This window comes from Camelus dromedarius, chromosome 14 (genome assembly GCF_036321535.1).
Source record: "Camelus dromedarius isolate mCamDro1 chromosome 14, mCamDro1.pat, whole genome shotgun sequence".
Taxonomy (NCBI): Eukaryota; Metazoa; Chordata; class Mammalia; order Artiodactyla; family Camelidae; genus Camelus; species Camelus dromedarius.
The window spans coordinates 52,552,493-52,571,200 of NC_087449.1; the positions used below are offsets into that span (position 1 = coordinate 52,552,493).

The 18,708-nt window shown below is 45.8% G+C and overlaps 1 protein-coding gene across 7 annotated transcripts; it reads right to left on the reverse strand.

The window, feature by feature from the left end:
- Positions 1-2,910: 2,910 nt before the first annotated feature.
- On the reverse strand, positions 2,911-12,823 carry PIGV (phosphatidylinositol glycan anchor biosynthesis class V). 7 transcript variants are annotated; one of them, XM_010993744.3, is made up of 5 exons: positions 12,571-12,823; positions 11,165-11,246; positions 9,334-9,468; positions 5,089-6,210; positions 2,911-3,748 (listed from the first exon to the last, which is right to left on the reverse strand). In XM_010993744.3, the coding sequence occupies exons 3-5, from the start codon at positions 9,409-9,411 to the stop codon at positions 3,467-3,469; spliced, it is 1,482 nt and encodes a 493-aa protein (XP_010992046.1). In that variant the 5' UTR covers positions 9,412-9,468; positions 11,165-11,246; positions 12,571-12,823; the 3' UTR covers positions 2,911-3,466. The 7 variants fall into 7 exon arrangements, with proteins under 7 accessions (XP_010992046.1, XP_010992045.1, XP_010992044.1 ...); XM_010993743.3 differs by having other exon boundaries at positions 11,165-11,251; XM_010993742.3 differs by lacking the exon at positions 12,571-12,823 and adding an exon at positions 12,352-12,405 and having other exon boundaries at positions 11,165-11,251.
- Positions 12,824-18,708: the final 5,885 nt, after the last annotated feature.

Genomic DNA, 18,708 nt, shown 5'->3' on the forward strand with positions numbered 1-18,708 from the left:
GTCTCATTTAATCCCCATAACTACTCTGTGTAGTAGGTGCTATCACCCCCATTTTAGAGATGAGAAAACAGGTTTAGAGAAGTTGACTCACTTGCCCAAGGTCTTACAGGCCTTCCTTGTCTCTCTGCACTTTTCCTTTTGATAATCACACCCAATATCATGGCTGCTGTAATGATCATGTCTGTGTGGATGGCTCCCTGGCCGCTCTCCTTATCTCCAGCGCCACATATCCTGGCATGTGAACGTGCTGATGGCACTGTAAACTCAACATGTCCAAAATCCCGTTGTGCCTTTGTCAGTACTACTCTAAACACTTTTCGTTTAATTTGCACAACCCTATGAGATAGATAATGTTATTATTCGTATCTGTGAGGTAGACAGCATTATCCACATTTTACAGATGAGTAAATGGGAGGCTTAGAGATTCAGTATCTAGCTCACCTTTACACAGTTAGTACAAGGGGAGCTGGGCCTGGGGCTGATTTCAAGGCTTGCTTAGGTCTCAATAATGATAATACCTCACTTCCACTCAAACTGAGCTCTCCCTGTCCTGTTCCGTTTCCTGCCTCCTATACTCATTCCCCGCCCTTAACTTTCAAATCCTACCTGTCCTTCAAGGTACGAACTTTTTTTCAAATATTCCAAGCTGGAGAAGGGATCTCCACCTTATGTGAATTTACAAAGTACTCATTCTGTACCACACTTTTCCTAAGCATACAAGTAAAACTTTCATTCATCCTCATCACAAAAAGTCCAAGTAGAGATATAGAGCAAGAAGTTCAAGTATCTCTTCATTCCCCAGAATTTATCAAGGTTTTTTTCTTGATTAATGTTCCTTTGTTTCTTATAAAAACTCTTATTAGACAGCTATTTGACGACAGGAGTCATGGCGAGTCATCTTTATTCCCCTAAACTAGGCATTAATAAACAATTGCTGAAAAAACCAATTTCAAATCCCTTGAGCCTGCACACAATACATTTTTAGATGAAGGTGAGAGGGTCTGTTCAAGAAAATAAGTGATTTTTTTTTTCCAGGGGGCCTGGTAAAGACATGTCAAACACTCCCTCTCCTCCCACCTCCATTAAAGAACAAAAAGAATCTACTTCTAGGTACATGTAGCGTCTGGTTTCTGCTTTAGCTGGGTCTCAGAAGGAAATGACTTTTCTCTGAAATTGTAGGCGCCCAACCCAGCTGCAGCATTGTTAGACCTCAGGGTAAACAGGAAGCTTCCTGCCTTGGGCCCTTCGTGTCCCTCTCCCAGACTATTAAAGACTGTTAATAGGATAGTAAAAGGACAGCTGCTGGCCATAAAGTCATCCCGTTCCTTAGATCCTTAGAGAACAGCAACTAGATTCCTCCAAGGTCAGAGAGAAAACTGTCTCTCTGCAGGTCACACCAGGTGTGTCCACCTGGCTGGGGTCCTCAGTTATCTGCTCTGTTATCAGCTGTGACCATAATGGACTTTGCAGAATACCAGAGTGATTTAGTTCCTTGGTATTAGTGGAGAAGGAGGGATTCCCATTTATAGGGTTTCTGGTCCTTGAAATCACTTGTTTCTGGCATGATGTGATCCAGTGTGAAGGTTAAGCTGAGACTGCTGGAGCAGCGAAATCACCCCCTACCCTGTGGCGTTTGAGTCACCTCTTCCAGTAGGGAAACAATCAGTCCTGATTATCCCCCAAAAAGAGGCAAAGAGGAGAATCCATGAAAGCAAACAATCTAGCACTCTTACCTCTGCAATAAAGAGCTGAATCAGGAACTCAGCTCTTTCTGCACACAGGGTGGAAGTCCCAGGATTTGCAGCTGTTGGTGAGGAGGGAGGGAACAGTTTCTGCCAACTGGAGGGACACTAGGGCAGGGGTGATCATCTTTTGCCAAGAAGGGCACTTGGTGTCTTGGCAGAAGGCAGAGGGCTGTCCCGATCTGTGTGTACATTTTCAGAAGCATTTGACTCCGGACCAAATTCTCTCAGCTGTGCTTAAGCTGGGGCGATGGATGGGAAATGCTTATTGGCCAGGCTGACTAGGAGCTCCAACGGAGGGTGCTGGGGCTCAGCCAGGAGCTTCCCTTCAGCTGGCAAGTTTAGCTTTCTGTCACGGTCAGAGGGAGCATGTCAAAATTCCAATTCTCAGGGCTCTCCAGAAGCTGCTTATGATTACTCATCTATTTTGAAGTTTCTGCTTTTTGGAATTTTTGGCTCAAATAAGGAATGAGTGGTGATGATGCAGAGCTTCTTACCTGGCTCAAAGAATGAGAAAAAATAGCTCAGCTGGGGTCAAGATCTTACTACTATTATAGAGATGGGCCTATAACCAAATGGGGGCCAGGCAGATATCATTTCATTCATTCATTCGACTTACCTACAATTTATCAATTCATGCTGCTGTGTTGGCTTTCTGACCCTTGCCTACCAATCAAGTAAGCACAGGCACTTGGCAGAGCAGGAAAACCAGTCACTGAACTGACCATTAGTTGCCAGTGTAGGGTTGCTTACATAAGACAAGAAGACTTATTTGCCACGTGCCACTGCTTCCCCTCATTCAAAGGAAAGGTCACTTTAAGTTATTCCAGAGTTGCACCTGAGGATGGGGAGACTTTCTTCTAAGTGCTGAAAACAGGAGAGCTGGATATTTTCTCCACTAGGATAATATAATTTCCCCCTAATTTCAGATGAGGTAACTAAGACTCTGAAAACTCCCAAAGTTACGTGGCTGTAGGTGAGGTTTTACTGAGAGGACCAGAATCCAGGTCTCCTGCCTCCTCATGCAAATTTGTTTTTACCATGACTCTTTTCTCCAGGTGATTTGTATTATTATTATTTGCATCAATTGGCCTTTAATGTCCAAATGAAATGTGGATGCGGTGGGGTCTCAGCCCTTAATTTGTATTATTTTTAAAAAGGTAATTCATTGCACATACAACCAGAAGTTGTTTAATTTGCATATCTTTGTAAGATTTTTCAAATAAGTAACAGTCACCAAAAAAAAAAAATCATCAGAAACAACATCCCATTTAGAAAAGATGGTCCCATTTGACCTACTACTGCTGCTGCACTGTTCAGGCCTCCACCATCATGTGTGGACTATCACCAGTTTGTCAGCTAGAGCCTTTGATGAAATTTACACTTAAATAATCTACATTTAGATTTATGTGTGGGTCAGTGGTAAGTTTAAGAATATCTCTTCTATGATTGACTGACAAGGCAGATTCAGGTGTACTTTAGACTTGGAATAAGATTTCTTCATTTACAGAGAAAATAATTACTACTCTAAATTAATTTGCCATAGCCAGGACCAGAAGGGCTCTCTAGAAGCTCACACTTCTCCCATGCCTAACCAACCTTCTGAGAGAGAGGTTCTAACTGCCACAGTAAGGATTCCAGGGCAGCACAGGCAGTCCCAGTGTGTATCTGTACTTTCAGCACCTGGTTAAACCTGCTTCAAGCCTGTCCCCTAAGACTCCAGGTCATGTCCAAGGCAGGAAGTTGCAGTGCAGGAGCAGTCCCAGGAGCCAGTAAGTCAGGAAGTAGCCTAGAATGCATCGCGTGACCAGAGAACAAGTTTTCCAGTTGTACAAGAGTCCCAGGATAGAATTTCTGGGGACCTGGCATCCTGGTGGGGAGTCCCCTGCAAGAGGCTTCCAAGGCACAGTCTCTAGTGATCTCAGCAGCGGTTCTTGATCCTGAAGCAAGTGAGCTGAAAACCAGTACACGATAGGAGTAGAGGAGCATAAAAACCTGGTGAGAACCTGGAGATCGTAAGAGGGGGAAATTTACACATTTATTAGAATGTCACTGCCTCAAATTGGACAAGCCTGGGGCTTCCCTGCTGCTCAGTGAACTATGCCTCCATGACTAGAAATGTATTACACTGGAAAAGAAACTGAGCAGAGCTTAGGATCCGCCTTCTAAAGCTGTGTGTGACACCAGCCAGGTGGCTGCAATGTTAGAAAGAAACATAGCTACAGACTGATTACCATGATAGACCAATCAATACTAAAAATTCTGTAGGGTATACTTTTAGCCCAGGGCCTGGACTCTAACTTTATGCTGCAACATGGGACTTTGGGAACTTGAAGTGGTTCCCTCATTCCATGAGGATGGCAAAGCAGAGGGCAAAGGGGCAGGGGTCCTGTGGCTCAACACTGTCCCTCCTCTAGGGGTTCATAGCCAAGTCTCCAAGTGGCCTCCCTCATCCATCCTGGAAACTCTAAGCTTTGCTGGCACTTACTCTGCTAGCTAATCCAGCTATGAACATGGAATGCTACGTTCTATTTCCCCTGTGCCTCTTACCACATAGCTCAGGGATCTTTACAGTCAAAGTGCGCCTCCAAGAGGCAGAAAGTGCTGAGGAGTGGCCAGCATGGAGACAAAAGGACTTCCTCTGGGTTATGTTGAAAATGGGGCCACAGCCAGGAATGTCTGATCAAACCCTTCCTAGATGGGGTCTCTATCCCCACACCAACCGAACTTGCACAAGATACCTCATCTGAAAATGGAGCACCTACCAGAGCTCAGAGTACCTCAGAAAGTCAACAGTCAAGCAGACATTCCGGGTATAGTTGTACACGAGGGAAAGGTCTGAGTTATCTTCTGTATTTATTCCTATAATTCAGTCAAATCAGGTCTTTTCACAACTCTCATGTCTTCGCACAAGCCCCTCCATTTGCCCAGAATGTTCTTCCTCTGCTTCTTAAATGGAATTCCTTCTTACTCTTCAAGATCCAGCCTAAATATGATGCCCTCCTCGCCTCCTTCAGCCAGTTAGCTACTTTTTCCTCTATGCTTTCCCAATACTTATTTCAAAACAGCAACCCCTCTCCCACCCCACTATACTATAATTTTAGCCGTTAAATCTCTGTCTATCCATTCTGACCACTAGAACCATGAGGGCAGCAATCTTATCTTACTCATGTTCTATCCTCAGTGATCTAACCCAGTGTCTGACACCAAAAAATCCCCCAAATAGTTGTTGAATGAATAAATTAGGTACAGGTCACTCAAACAGGAGAAACTGGCTGTCTTCTCTGTCCCTGACCAAAGGATTTACCTATACGTACACCTTTTCCCAGCGAGGAGTCCACCTCACCTGAACATGCATGCACACACTGCCAAACAGCAGCAGTGCTGCGGCGTGGACCAGGTACACAAACACCCGAGGACTGAGGAATCCAGGATCAGGCTTCTCTAGGTTCTTATTATTTTTGCTCCTTCGCATCCCAAGAGTAAGGCAGAGCCAAGGGTGGGTGGTCACATATGTCCAAGTTGCCCAGGCAACCAGTATAGCCATTGGTGCAGCCAGTAGAAAATTGGGCACTTGCTTGAGTTCATAGTATCTCAAAAAGCCAACATTCCAGTAGGTATCCTGGATGTAGCTGTATATTAGGGGAAGCTTCCAGGAGCACCAAGGTGGCTCATTTCCCTCTGCGATCCGGTAGCCCTTGTCCACAGCTAATTGCAGCAAGGGCTTAGGGATGCGGTGGGCTGAGCCCGGGAGACAGAACTGGGTATAGGCGTAATATTGAAAAAGGGCAAAGGGAAGGCCAAGTGTGAGCACTGACAGGAACACAGAGCCCATTAGCTTCAAGAGCTGTCTTAGAGGATTCCGCATCATGAGAGAAGAGAAAAAGTCTCGGCACTGAGAATGCACAAGGAAGCCAATGCTGACCAGCCCGTTGGAGCGTACACCAGTGGCAAGGGCAAAGAGGAGTCCACTAGTCCAGCTTCGGCCCCTTTCCAGCTGCCCCATGGCGCTGAATGTCAGGAGGGCAAACAAAGCTTCTGAGTAACCAGCTGCCAGGAAGACATTGGCGGGGCTGAGGCAGAAGAGCACTGCTCCGTAAAAAGCCTGGCGGGGACAGTGCAAAACCAGACAGCCCAGGTCGTGAAGTGCAAGTGTGGCCAGCACGGAGAACAAGGAATTAAGCAATGCTACTGAGATTAGCAGGCAACTCCGTAGGTTCAGTAACCCCCAGAGGGGTCTCAGTAATTCAGTCCCCACCAACAGGGCCAGGGGGAAACCAGGGAAGAAGGCAAAGTTGTGTTCATACAGGTAGCCATGCTCGGCAATGAACAGGAAGTGTTCAGCATCCCAGTGAGATAGGCCACCCAGGAGACCTTCCACAAGTTGGTCCACAGAGCCCGAGGGGGCAAGGCGAGGAGGAGAAAAGGCTTCTGCACGATGGTCTGGGATGACAGCATTGAAGAGAGCCTGTGGGATGAAGGAGAACTAGGATTTTTGTTGAGCAAGTGGAAGAATTACCATTTAATAAAGTGAGGAAGAACAGACTTTTTGGGGAAGAATCATGAGTTCAGTTGAGTTGGATGTTCCAGTGCAGAGGTCACTGAAGCAGTGAGACATAGGAGTCTGAGGGTCAGAAGAGCAATCAGGGCTGGAGATAAAAGTTTGGGAGTCATAAGTGCATGGGTGATATTAAAAGCTGTGAGACTGAATGAGATCACCTAGGGAGGAAATACAGATAGAGAAGAGATCTGAGGACTGGGCCCTGGATGTGCCAACATTTAGAGGCTCAAAAGAGAGTGAGGATCTAGCAATAAAGGTAAAGAAGGAAGAGCTGGTGAGGTAGGAAGAAAACCAGGAAAGCATGGTGTGTCAGAACCAAGTGAAGCAAGGGAGTGATTGGCTTTGTTAAATGCTGCTGATAGGTCAAGTCAGATGGTGACTGAAAACTGACCACTGGATTTAGCAATGTGAAGGTCAGTGGTGGCTTTGACAAGAGCTATTTCAATGTGAAGGTCAGTGGTGGCTTTGACAAGAGCTATTTCAGTGGAGTGGAGGAGAGAGACGACTGCCTGGACTGGGTTCAACAGAGAAGAGAAACAGTACATACAAACAACTATTTGGAGTTTTGCTGTAAGGGGGAACAGAGAAATGGGGTAGCAGGTGAATGACATTGTGGGACCAAGAGAAATCTTTTGTTTTTTTTTTTAAGTGAAAGGTAAGTATTTGCTTGCCAGTGAAAATAATACAGTGGAAAGGAAACCACTGAGAATGTGGGAGAAAAGGGGGAGAATTTCTGGAGCAGGCAAAAGGGGAGGAATCTGCTGCAAAGGAGGAGCTGTCCTTAGAGGAGACAGACAATGCATCTAACCTTCAGCAGTGAAGGCACAGAGATGCAGATGTAGGTATGCTGATAGATGTGGCGGGAGTATGAGGAAGGTTGCTTCTGATTACTTCTATTTTTCTGAATTTTCACTCAGGAAAACAAGTTGGGGAAAAGGTGTTAGAGACTTGAGCAAAAAGGAAAACGTGTCAAATAAGTCATCTATGAGTCTAGTTCTCAAAATAGGCTGTGCACTGGAATCACCCAAGGACTTTCAAAAATACTGATGCCTGGGTCCCCTCCACCCTCAGGCATTAATGATTTAACCACTTTGGGGTACAGCCTGGGCATTTAGATTGTTTTTAAGCTCTCCCAGGTGATTCTGATGCGCAGAAAAATTTGAGAGAATGGGAGGGTACCTGGACCAGGGAAAAACACTAAGATAGCCAGGTAGCACTAAGGACTCACTTGGGTTAATGATATTGAATAGAAAGAGACTAGTTAGCACAGTTGTGTGCTTTTCTCTGGGCAGATGCAGGTGTGGAGTAGACAAAGAATTGAATTTGACCAAGGTTGGGCTTTTATCTTGTGAATGAGACATAGGGAGAAGGGAGCAAGTGAGCTGTACTTGACCATGGAATCTAAGCTGGGTAAGAAGGGGAGCTGAAGCCATGAGTGGGTGAGGGACAGTGAAATGATGGTAGAGTCAATGGATTATAAGTCCTGAGGGAGGGGAAGAATCGTCAGAACTGGGGTGCTAGAGGGAGTGAGCTGGAAAGACAGGAGACAGTGTCAGATGTATCAGCTTTATTAATATTGAAACCACCAAGAAATAAACAGTAGTGCTGGAAAAAGCAACAGTGAATCAGGAGCTAAAACTTGAAGGAATGAGCTGTCACTAACAGAGATGACAGCAACAGTGAAGGGTAACTGGGGATATAACCTGATGGCACGAGCTTTAAAGCTGCAAGAAGGGGAGGGAAGGGTAACAAAACAGCATTATTATTAAATGTCTTTTTGTCCCATTAGATTGTCAACTCCTTAAGGGAAAAGAGATCGTGACTTTTTATACTCCCACCTAGCTTAGTTCTTTGAACAGAGTAGACTTAGTAGAGTAGACAGAGAACTTAATAAATTTGGTGGCTGAGTGAAATATAGAGGAAACATACCTGTTTCCAAATCACCATCTGAATTAGAACCCAGCTGTCCTGGTACCCTATCCCAGATGCCAAATCAGAATACTGTTCTGTTAGTTCTGCCAATCACTCAGCTGATACTGGTTCAAAGCCATCATCAAGTCAGTTTTCATAGCCTGGCAACAGGAATATAACCTCATTTTTAAGGCTGTTTCTCTTTTTGGTCAGTTTCTTTATCAGGCCACTTTGAACAGTGAAAACAAGTGGGACAGACAGATAACAGCCCTGGTCTCCAAGCTGAAGACACTTTGAACTAAACCTGGGACCTAGCAGAGCCTGTTATGCCTCATGTAGCTGGAGAGGAGAGAGGAAAAGAGTTTTCCACAAAGGAACTAGCTACGAGCCTGAGAGAGAACGTGCCTGTGATAAAAGGCACACATAATACACTAATAGAACATGCCTAGAGTGTTGACATACAGTCAACAATAACACACATTGAGGACCTACTAAGAACTGGGCCCTGTGTTGGCATTGTATATAATTCATATATATGTGAAATTTGATTAAAATATGTATCAAGGGCAGCCTTGCAGGGTAAAGGGAGTTGCAAAGGGCAAATGCATTCTGGGGCTTGTGTAGGGTAAGACAGAAAGGGAGACAGCTGAGGGAAACGTAGGAGACACTGCTGACTAAGTGAATACACACAGACGGTCTCAGGACAGGCCACCTTTCTCCCACTCAAGTCACCGACAACAGTGCTCTGTCTCTTGGTCAAGGGACCAGGGCAATGCTTTGAGCTGTCATACCCTAAAGGCATCTCTGGTTACAGAACATCATGGTCTGTTGGAAAGACCTCTAGACCAGGAGTAAGGAAACCTGGGGTCTGATCCTGGCTCTTCTCTAACTTGCCTCGTGACTTTAAGGAAACCATTTAATGTTTTGGGGCCTCAGCTGCTTCATGTGCAAAATAAGGGACTAACAGATCACTTCTATGAGTCCTATCCACTTTTCAGGCCTAGAACTCTATGGCTCCAACCACATGGAGGGGCACATCTGGGAAGTGGGAAGAAGTGAGGCCTATTCTGAGCAGTCAGGTGGCAATGGCGTGTTCAGGATAAAAGATCAGAGACTGACCTGCAGTACCAGAGTCAGGACACGGCAGCTGACTGCAAACCCCAGCACCTCTTTCCGGGATGGGTCCAAGGGCCACATACTCTCACCACCAGGAATTCAGGGGTGCCGCTACCAGGACTGAGCTCCCTCAGGCTTCTAAATTCCAAAACCCAAGGAGGAAATGTCATACACAGGCAGAAAGTAAACTCCTGAAAGCATTCTTCATAGAATCCCACACCCTCTTCAGCATTATTACAGCAAACTTAAACACCTAACTGCCCAGATGAGAGAAAAGTATCTTGAAGATAGATGGGACCACTTGGTGTCATTCTAAAGCACTAGATTCTTATGGGGAAAGTCTCACACAGATAGGGATGAAGCTGGAAAGCTAACCTCACAGAAAACCTTTTAAAGCTTGTTTAGTGCCCCTGTGCAGGAACTAAAGACCTGGGTTCAAGTCCTGCAAGTTGTCATTTGGTCCTTCTGAGCCTCAGTTCTTTATATATACAATGGGATCAGACTATTTTGCCTGTCTCAAAACTGTCATGATGGTGAGATGGACTAAAGTGTGAAGAAGTGCTACCAAATCCATACTGTGCTTGCTATTATTTGATGTGCACCCTTTTCCTTTTGCCCAGAATAATAAACTAGGTCCCAAACCAGAGTCCCAAAAGTGGGGCATAGAACTGAACTGGAAGACCATAATGACTACACACTCTAGTTAAGCTCTCTGATGTGTGTTCAGCTGGTCTGTTAAATTAAGTGGAGAAGAAAAAGAAAACCACCACTCAGCAGGACTTCTTCACCACTCACATTGCTAAAACAAACTTAAGGGGAAGATAGAATCGACTACTAGGGATGGAGAAAATTGTTATTTCCCATCTCTTTGTTGGAATGGCAGCAATGTATAAACAATTGCAAAGCCTTCTGGAGGAAAAGAATGTACTTTAAGGCTTTTTTTTTTTTTTTTTTTTTTTGAAAATAATCCCTTGGGCTCAAAGAAGTAGCAATGGCTCCTAACCAATCGAAAATCAGAAGGGAGTGCAAGAGCATCAGAGGCAGCTTATCAATTTGGGGTGAAGAGCTATCCCTAAAAGAAAAAATATTTAAACTGAGAAATTAATAGGCAGGGCTGGAAGACTTTTCTTTCTTATCTGACTAACACCTATCTAGCCTTTAGGTATCACTTGTTTCTGGAATACTTCTCTGACCCTCACTAGACTATGTGATATGCTCTCATTACACTCTGCCTTATTTGAAAAGTTGTTTGTGAGGGCACAGACTTTGTTTAGCTTGCTCCCAACTATACCCTCAGGGCCTAGTATTATAGGGATTTTAAGCCTGTGTTCTGATTGAGTGGAAGCAGCAGGAACTGGATGGATATGGCTTCACCAGTTCATGGGCTCTAGATATGAAATCACTGCTCCAAGTATACCTCCCACCATATCTTTGAGAGCAAAAACAACAAAGTCATAGAAGCCACAAAAAAATATTTCTCCAGAAAACTGGCCTTAAGCAACAGTTCTCTTTCCTCAGCACAAGGGGGCGCCTGTTGCTTACTCCAACACCAGGTGGCCTGAAGTAAGGGAGAGGCCGCCAACGCCACACCGGTTTGCTCATCAAAATTCAGTTCAAAGGCACGCTTTTGAAATCCCCAGAGAACAGCGATAGTTTGTTAATCTACCCAATTCCCAATATCTGACTCGCTGAATCGAGAGGCATAGTAGAAACAGGCACAACCAACCTCACATGGCCGCTGGTTCTCTATTCTACGGTGAATTCACTTTCCCCCTTCCTTCACTTCCCACCCACATGCAGAAGAGAGTTGGGAACAGAAAAGCTCGTAACCCACCTCTGCCTCTTCACCAGGCTTCCATTCTTCCTTTCCTCTCTCCAGAGTCAAGCTCTAGCCCCAGCGACCACAGACGTGTAGCCTACACTTAGTTTACAGGTAAACCAAGTGAAAACAAAATAAAACCAGTGAGCTCTCCCTCTCAGCTAATTGCGGGCCTCACTTTTCAACAACCCCTTTACGAGAAATCACGGACTCTGAACTGGCAGGATACTAGTCTTACTCTAGTTTCCCATGAGATAAATACGCCCTAGAGAGGTGAGTAATAAAAATTTCCAGAGTTTTTACACCAGAGATCTCATTAGACCCTGGGAGGCCTGTGTAATTACCATCGCCATTTTATGGATGTGGAAACTGAGGCTCACTGGGGTTGAGTGGCACACCCAAAGCTGTATTTAAGGAGAATGTCGTCCCCCCACCGCACCCACCCCGCGTCGGTAACCTCACAGTCTTTCCACCAGCTCTCACTCCTGCCAAAGGGGATGCGAGCATGCACAAGGTCCTGGGCTCAATCCCCAGTACTTCCTCAATAAATAAATAAATCTAATTACCTTCCCCACCTTAAAAAAAAAAAAAAAAAAGAGGATGTGGTCTTTCAGAGCCAGGATTAAAAACCCGGGTCTCCCAACTCCGAGCCCAGGACTTGCTCTTGCTTGATATGCTTAAAGCAGCGAGGACCCTATCTGAGTACATAGGAAAACCTTTTGAACAGAAGCCCTGGACTTTCTGGCTAAGAATAACATTCCCTGTGGTGCGGGAAAGTCGCTCTGATCCACGGTCCTCAGATGAGAGGTTTTGCTGGCTGCCGCGAAGCAGGGGCCGCCTTCTGCCCAGTCCAGCCGGCTCCGAAGCCGGTTCTAGCCCTTTTCTTTCGGACACAGTGCCAAGAGGGGATTGGGCATCTCCTCTCCCCTGAGGCCACGGCTCAGAGTTACTCCCGAAGGGGCCCGTACGGCCCGGCCCGATCCAGGGCCGGAAGACAGGGGAGGGCGGGAGGCTGTAAAGGAAGAGGCGGAGCCGGGAGGCCGCTATGGCGGAGGGGCGGGGCCCCTCGCTTCTCCGCGGCGTCCGCCTTATTACCCTCGGCCTCCGTTTGACAACTCCCCTTCCCTCAAAACTCCACGCTCCCCAACTGGCGCTGGGTCTCCAGGGCCTGCGGGTCTCAACCTCCCAGGCGGGGCCCAAACCTTAGCTCCTCCATCCGGGGCCCCGTACAGCCGCGCCTGCGCACTGGCTCTGCCTATGGCGGCCCCGCCCCGCTCCTGCTCTGGAGTCGGAGCTGCCCCGCCCCCCTCCGCGGCGGCCATGTTGACTCCGGGCGAGCGGGGGTTGGGGGTCGTGTAGTCCTGGGCCTTGGCGCCCCACCGTCTTGGCACCTTCCCGCCTTGGTGACACCTGAAGAGTACCTGCTTCTCAAGCCCCTCCCGCCTCCTTCAGTAGCCGAGGCCGCTGTTTCAGAGTCGGTGCTCTTGCCCCAGTTCCATCCCGCAACCATCCACTGAGTTCCCCAGTGGGCCGAGGCTTTCGGAGTTCTGGGGGCTGCCCCGCGGCCTCGTCCCAGAAGCCAGAGCCCCGCTTGCCCTGCTGTCGGACAGCAACAGCTCGGCACAGGGCCTGGCACACAATAGCTATTCTCTAAATAGAAAGAAAAGCCTTCTTGGGGTTTCTGTGGCCAGTAGCGGCACACTGCGTCCTGGGTGTGAAGAAAGTGGGGGGTTCCCCCTGACTTTCCCCTCCTCCAGCTGCTGGGGACCTTCTACCCTGCTTCAGTCCTCAGCTGCACCTCAGGTGGCTAATGAGGGTGGTAAGGGAAACTTCAGAGAACGCCCCCCGGGACTCCTTTCTCCTTCCTCATTCAAGCAGTTTCTCTCGGAGGAAGTGGGGCCAAAAAAGAAGGAAAAAAAGAAGCTAACTCGACAAAACTGTTAAGGGAGGAGCGGCCAGTTGGTACCTCTGTAACGGAAACTTGTAACAACTTTGCACCCTCCCTAAAGGAAATAGATAATAAATCCTTCTCCGTTGGTGCATTTCTCGTTTCTCAGGATTCCAAAGCCCTCTGTGGTTTCAGTTATCCGCCCTCCAAACGAAGCTAGGGTCTGGGTTAGCCTCTGGCCACAGCCCTGCCTGAGGGAGGGGTTTATCTTCCGCAACAGCTACTAATGTGGGTGGGAACAAAAGGGATGGTTGCTATCTCTTCGGGCAAAGACAACTAGCCCACATCAGTTCTATGGGGGCCAGGGACTGTATCTTTTGATTCTTTCCAGCTCATTTCAGGCACTGATACCTAAACTGCCCTCGGATATTTGTTGTGTGTAAGGCGGATAAATCACATTTTAGTCGTGGTTTGTTGGAGGAGAAGGGGGAAAATGGAGCTTGGAAGGTCTTCCCCCAGGTTTTTCAGTAACACACACTTGTTCTCAGCTCCAGAGGCAAGTGAGTGAATCGGCAGAGCTGTGGGGCACACTCGTGACTGGGGCCTGAGGTTGTGCCTTGAATCTCTAGAAGTCTGTGAGACTCCAAGTAGCACTCTGTTTGCAAAGACAAAACTGAGAAACGAACTATTCTTCCTTTGTGAATTCACGAGAGAAGAAGACATGCATTCTAAAGTTTCCCTCTGTCCACAACAAATTCCCTCAAAAATCTATTTGTAAAAAGGACAGGGGTCTCCTGTAACAAGTCAGAATTTTTTTTTAAAAGCTCAAAGCTCAACTGTCACCCTTTAGAGGTAGAACTTTGTCCAGATCTTCAGCTCTACTTTCTTGCTATTTCTCCTTCCTTTCCTTCTCTACTACCCACCCCCCTCCTCTTCCGCTCTGTTTCCTGTTTCATTTTCTGGCTCCTGCTTTGACTGGAAAACAAGGAAGCGGAATCTTGTGCTCTCAAAGCTCTGGCTTGTCAGAATGGAAGGAGACTAGGTGGGATGGGAGGGGGTTCTGGGCCTCCAAGGCTGTGAGTAAGTAGTGGAGGAGGCAGCTCTCTCCGGTCTGCTTTTAGAGTCTGCAGCTAAAATGGAGCCTGCATCTACACAGGGAGCCAGCTGAGCGGCCAGCACAGTGGGAGAGCCAGGGAGACAGAGAGGTATCCCAGGGCTTCCGAAAGATTCTGTACCACCCAGCCGCTTCTGTTGGGGAGCAAATATCTCACACCACCAAGAAACAACTTCATAATACAAATCCCTGACTAAACAATGAAGCACTGCATCACTGTTTCTAGAATCCTGGAATGTAAGAGAGTTAAAGCATTTCTGTTTCTTGAACTTGCCTGGCTCTCCTCTGTTTCCCCTACTTGAAATGCTTTGTTGCCTATCCACTACATTCAGGTCTCAGCTGAAATGCCACCTCCTCAGAGAAGCTTTCTCTGTCTACCCAGTCACAACCACCATCCTGTACTATCCCATCGTCCTATTATGTTTTCTTCATAGCACTTAGTATCACCTGGTTGTCCTGTCCATGAATTTTACTCATTTCATTGTCTGTTTTTCTCTTATGGAACGTAAGCTCTGTGAGAGTGGGGGCCTTGTTCACCAAAGTATTACCAACACTTAGAATAGTGCCTTGCACATTGTGTGTACTCAGTAGGATCTAGTGAATAAATTCATTTGTTTAACCTGATACCTGTATTTTATAGATGAGGGAACTAAGGTTCAGAAAGGGGAGGTGACTGGCCTGTTGTTACACAGCTAGAGGCAGAGGTGGGACTTGAATTCAGGTCCCCAGCCTCGCTGGATGATTTTTTCCCCTACCAGTCCACACTATTAATCTTCCTCAGGTTTACCTCTTTCTCTTCCTTTTTTCCCACACAACTAAGAGTCTTTATGGGCTATGCCAAGAATTCTACATAGGGCACACCAAGTCTTAAGAGCTCCTACCTACTCTTTCCTCTACTAAATTCTGATCTAATATTTTTGATTTATTCAACAAAATAGGAGTGCCTACTATGTGACAGAGATGAGGATGCAACACTGAGCAAGATAGACAGTCCTTGTCCTCATGGAGATGATAATATCTACCTCATGGATTCTATAGTGCTCAGCACAAAGTGCTTAATAAAGATGGGCTGTTATAACTCCCTGAACAAAAAGGGAAGCGAGCAATTTCCCACTGAAGATGTGAAGGAAGTTTGGTAGTTCTCATGGAGCTCTCACTCCCCTGGAGCAATCTGACAACTCACCTCTCTGGAGATGATCTTGGCCCTTTACTGGCAGAGGAGCGGCCCAGGATATTTCCTCTGAGTAACTCAGTTTCCAGATGCTAAACTTTTCATGGCCCTAATCCTATGGGAATGATGGTGTAGCTGATCCTGATCTTGGCTTTGAGGCCATGCTATTATGGGACAAAAGTGACCACACTAACCTCTGGTTCTGTCACACTGCCAGCTTTTAGCAGGCAGGGCTAATCCCTGTGATGCTAAGGCCAGGCAGCTCTGCCTTACCAAAACTTTGCACTTCCTTTCCTGAAGATAAAAGGGTATTTGTTGGCAGTTTCTGAGGATGCTGAATGACATTTACATCCATCTTGAAACTAGGGGTGGCACCAGTCAGATCTTGGACATTTACCAGAAGCATCCTTTTTGGCCTCCACCATACGTATATCTTGAGGATGCCCATCCATTCTAGGACAAAGACCCCACCTAGCCTCGCAGTTGCAGGAGCCAAATGTTGATCCTTTAAAAGCCATTGATACTAGATATTTCTCACCTTTTCTCTGGTGTTTGCCTTTCAGTAGTTAGAAAACCTTGACCCCACTGAGAGGCCTAGTGGGGAGGGTCTTAGCCACTTGGGGGTGGTAGTGGCTGGAAGGCAAAAGAACCAATGAGGTTGAGAGTATTGTTTAGGCTGGACTTGGCGGCTCTCCAGCTATGAAAGAAGGTTAAGGTCATTTGAGGGGTGGGGAGGGAGGAGCCTGGGAAAAGAACTACTGGCCACACCCCTGGGTTCTCTACTGGCTATGTTCTATTTACTTCTCAAAAGCAAATTACTCACAGCTCAGTGGCTAGCAGTTCTTTCTGCCTGTGGTAACTCCAGTCATAAACTGGAGACCAGGCTAAGCTCCCCCTGCATTGCAGGAGAGCAGATGAAAGGAACCCAGGAAACCAAACTCCTAGGTAATGCTCCACACACAGCCCAGAAATGCACTTTCTAGACTTAAGAGGCCCAGAGCAAAAATAGCCATTAGTAAAATTACCAAAATATAGATATGAAGAGCTTGCCATGTAATTTTTTCCACAAGAGTCCTAGCTATGCATCTTAGTTGACAAAGGTTAGACAGTTGTTTCTATTTCTCCCTCTCTCAATGGAGAAATACAAATTATTAATTCCTGTCCTTCACCCAAATATTAACAAGCACAATTAGTTTGATGAATACTTGAAGTTCTTGGGACAATTTTACCTCATGCTAAATACGACAGAAACAAATCTTGTCTGCTGTGCTCCACAGCTAGATCATTATTCCTGATTGTCCTCCAATCCTGGAAGGAAGTGCAGTGTGGCATTAGGAAGAGCATGGACTTTGGAGCCAGGGGGGCCTTGCTTTGTGTGTGACCTCAAACAAGATGCTTCCCTCAACTATAAAATGGGAGCCAGAATACTGACCTCACAGGCACAGGACTATTGTGGGATTGTTTGATGTACCGTGTCAGGTACACAAGTAGGTACTCAATAGAAAGCTGCTATTTCAAGTTTCACTTTTAAGTGTCCACAATAATAGTATTTTCTGTTACTGCTTCTGGTTTTCCCATTGTTTACTAAGGAAGGAGATGAACAGAAGTTATTTTGCAACATTAGCCTTATAAAAGTAACTGCATCTGGCTAACAACTACCATTTCATCCAACAACTGCTTAGTCAGTGGCTACTATGTGCCTGGCTGTGCTGTAGGCCAGGGATATAGCAATGAACAAAATAAACACCCGACCTCAGAGAACTTACATTAATTACAGTGGAAGACAATAGGTAAGTACAATATACAGTAAGTCAGATGGTAACAAGTGCTATAAAGGAAAATAAGGCAGGGGAAATAAGGGATCTAAGGCAGATTGCTATTTTAAATAAGATAGCCAGGGAAAGATTTACAGAGATGATATTTGAACAAAAACCTGAAAGAGATGAGGACTTGAGCCATGCAATTATCTGGTGAAAGAGTATTCTGAACAGAAGGGACAGTAAGTGCAAAGGTCCCAAGGTGGAAACGGTCCTGTATGGTGGAATGAGCAATGGGGAAGAGAGAAAAGGGGAGAACAGCAAGATAACTGAGGGCCTCACAGTTCATTAGAAGGATCTGGACATTTACTTCGAGTGAAAAGCACTGAAGGATTTTGATTTTAGGTTTTAAAGGGAGCATTCTTGTTGCTATGTTGAGAACAGGTTCAACCAGGCAAAGCAGCAGCAGGGAGGCCAATTTGGAGAGTATTTCAAGAGTTCAAGAAAGATAGGATAAAGTAAGCATCTTGAACTACAGTGGCAGTAGTTGAACTGAAGATTATGTTTTGAAGAGTGATAACACTTCTAGATGCAGAAATGAAAGGAGTCCAGGATGTTTTTGGCCAAGCCAAAGCAACAAGTAAGTTGCCCCATACTGAGAAATCTACAGAGAAGGGGGTTTCTAGAGGAGGACAGGGCATTTTAGCCTGGGAATGTTCAAACTAAACTTCCAAGCAAAGATGTCAAGGAAGCAGCTGATGCTCTAATCTGGAATCAGGGGAGAGAGCCAGTCTGGAGAAATAGACAGTTTAGTTGGAGGCTGCCTCCAGATAAATGGTTGTCTTACTCTTAAACATTTCTAAGAAAAAGACCCTCCCTTTGCCAACAATTTCTAGAGTATCACCAATTTCTTTGGCTATTTAAACCCACTTTATTTCAAGAGCCTAACAAGCTTTTTATGCCTAGAACTTCCTCTTGCAGGTGAAATCATCTCAGAGGTTTTCTTAAATTTAGACTTATACTGTGGAAAGTCAAGTGGAATACACTGCAGAAATGACAGGATCCAGGAAGCTACCATTTAGGGAGAGAGCATGTCAAGGGAGATTTGCAAGAACAGGACCAGTTCCCCAACATCCCCAAAAGGTCAAGCTTTTAAATAGTTTGAAAACAATAAAGAGCCTTACAAACGTCTTACCAAGATTTAATGTACATTTATTCTTAACACGTGGAACATATAGTATAAAGATTTCATACTGAATAAATGATATTCATTAAGCCAAAAAAGGAAAAAAGGAGGAATTTACATCAAGTTTTAGCTACATTGTTTGAAATACAAATATGCAGATTTTATCACTGAAAAAATCTCAATTGTGTTTCTTCATCAGGAACTTCAACTGAACCTAGAACTTTTTCACACCTCGATTAGAAAGAAAACAAAACAAAACAAAAACCCAGAAAAAAATAAACTATAAGTTGATTGGCTGCTGAGACAGCAAGGACTTTTTACAGAGACCTGTACAGCATCACGCCAAGAGGGGCGATGTCTGGCAAGAGATTAAATAGCTGTGTCTCGCTTTGTGCAGGTCACCAACTTGTTAACTCGTCATACTATAAAGGGGTAGCTGGGAG

What these genes read in the sequence shown, in the direction of transcription:
- PIGV (XM_010993744.3), bottom strand. Translation starts at nt 9,411, where the DNA reads ATGTGGCCCTTGGACCCATCCCGGAAAGAGGTGCTGGGGTTTGCAGTC. An exon ending in TCCTGACTCTGGTACTGCAG is followed by an intron (nt 6,211 to 9,333) that starts GTCAGTCTCTGA and finishes TTCATCCCACAG; the next exon opens with GCTCTCTTCAATGCTGTCAT. An exon ending in GTGTGTGCATGCATGTTCAG is followed by an intron (nt 3,749 to 5,088) that starts GTGAGGTGGACT and finishes TACGATCTCCAG; the next exon opens with GTTCTCACCAGGTTTTTATG.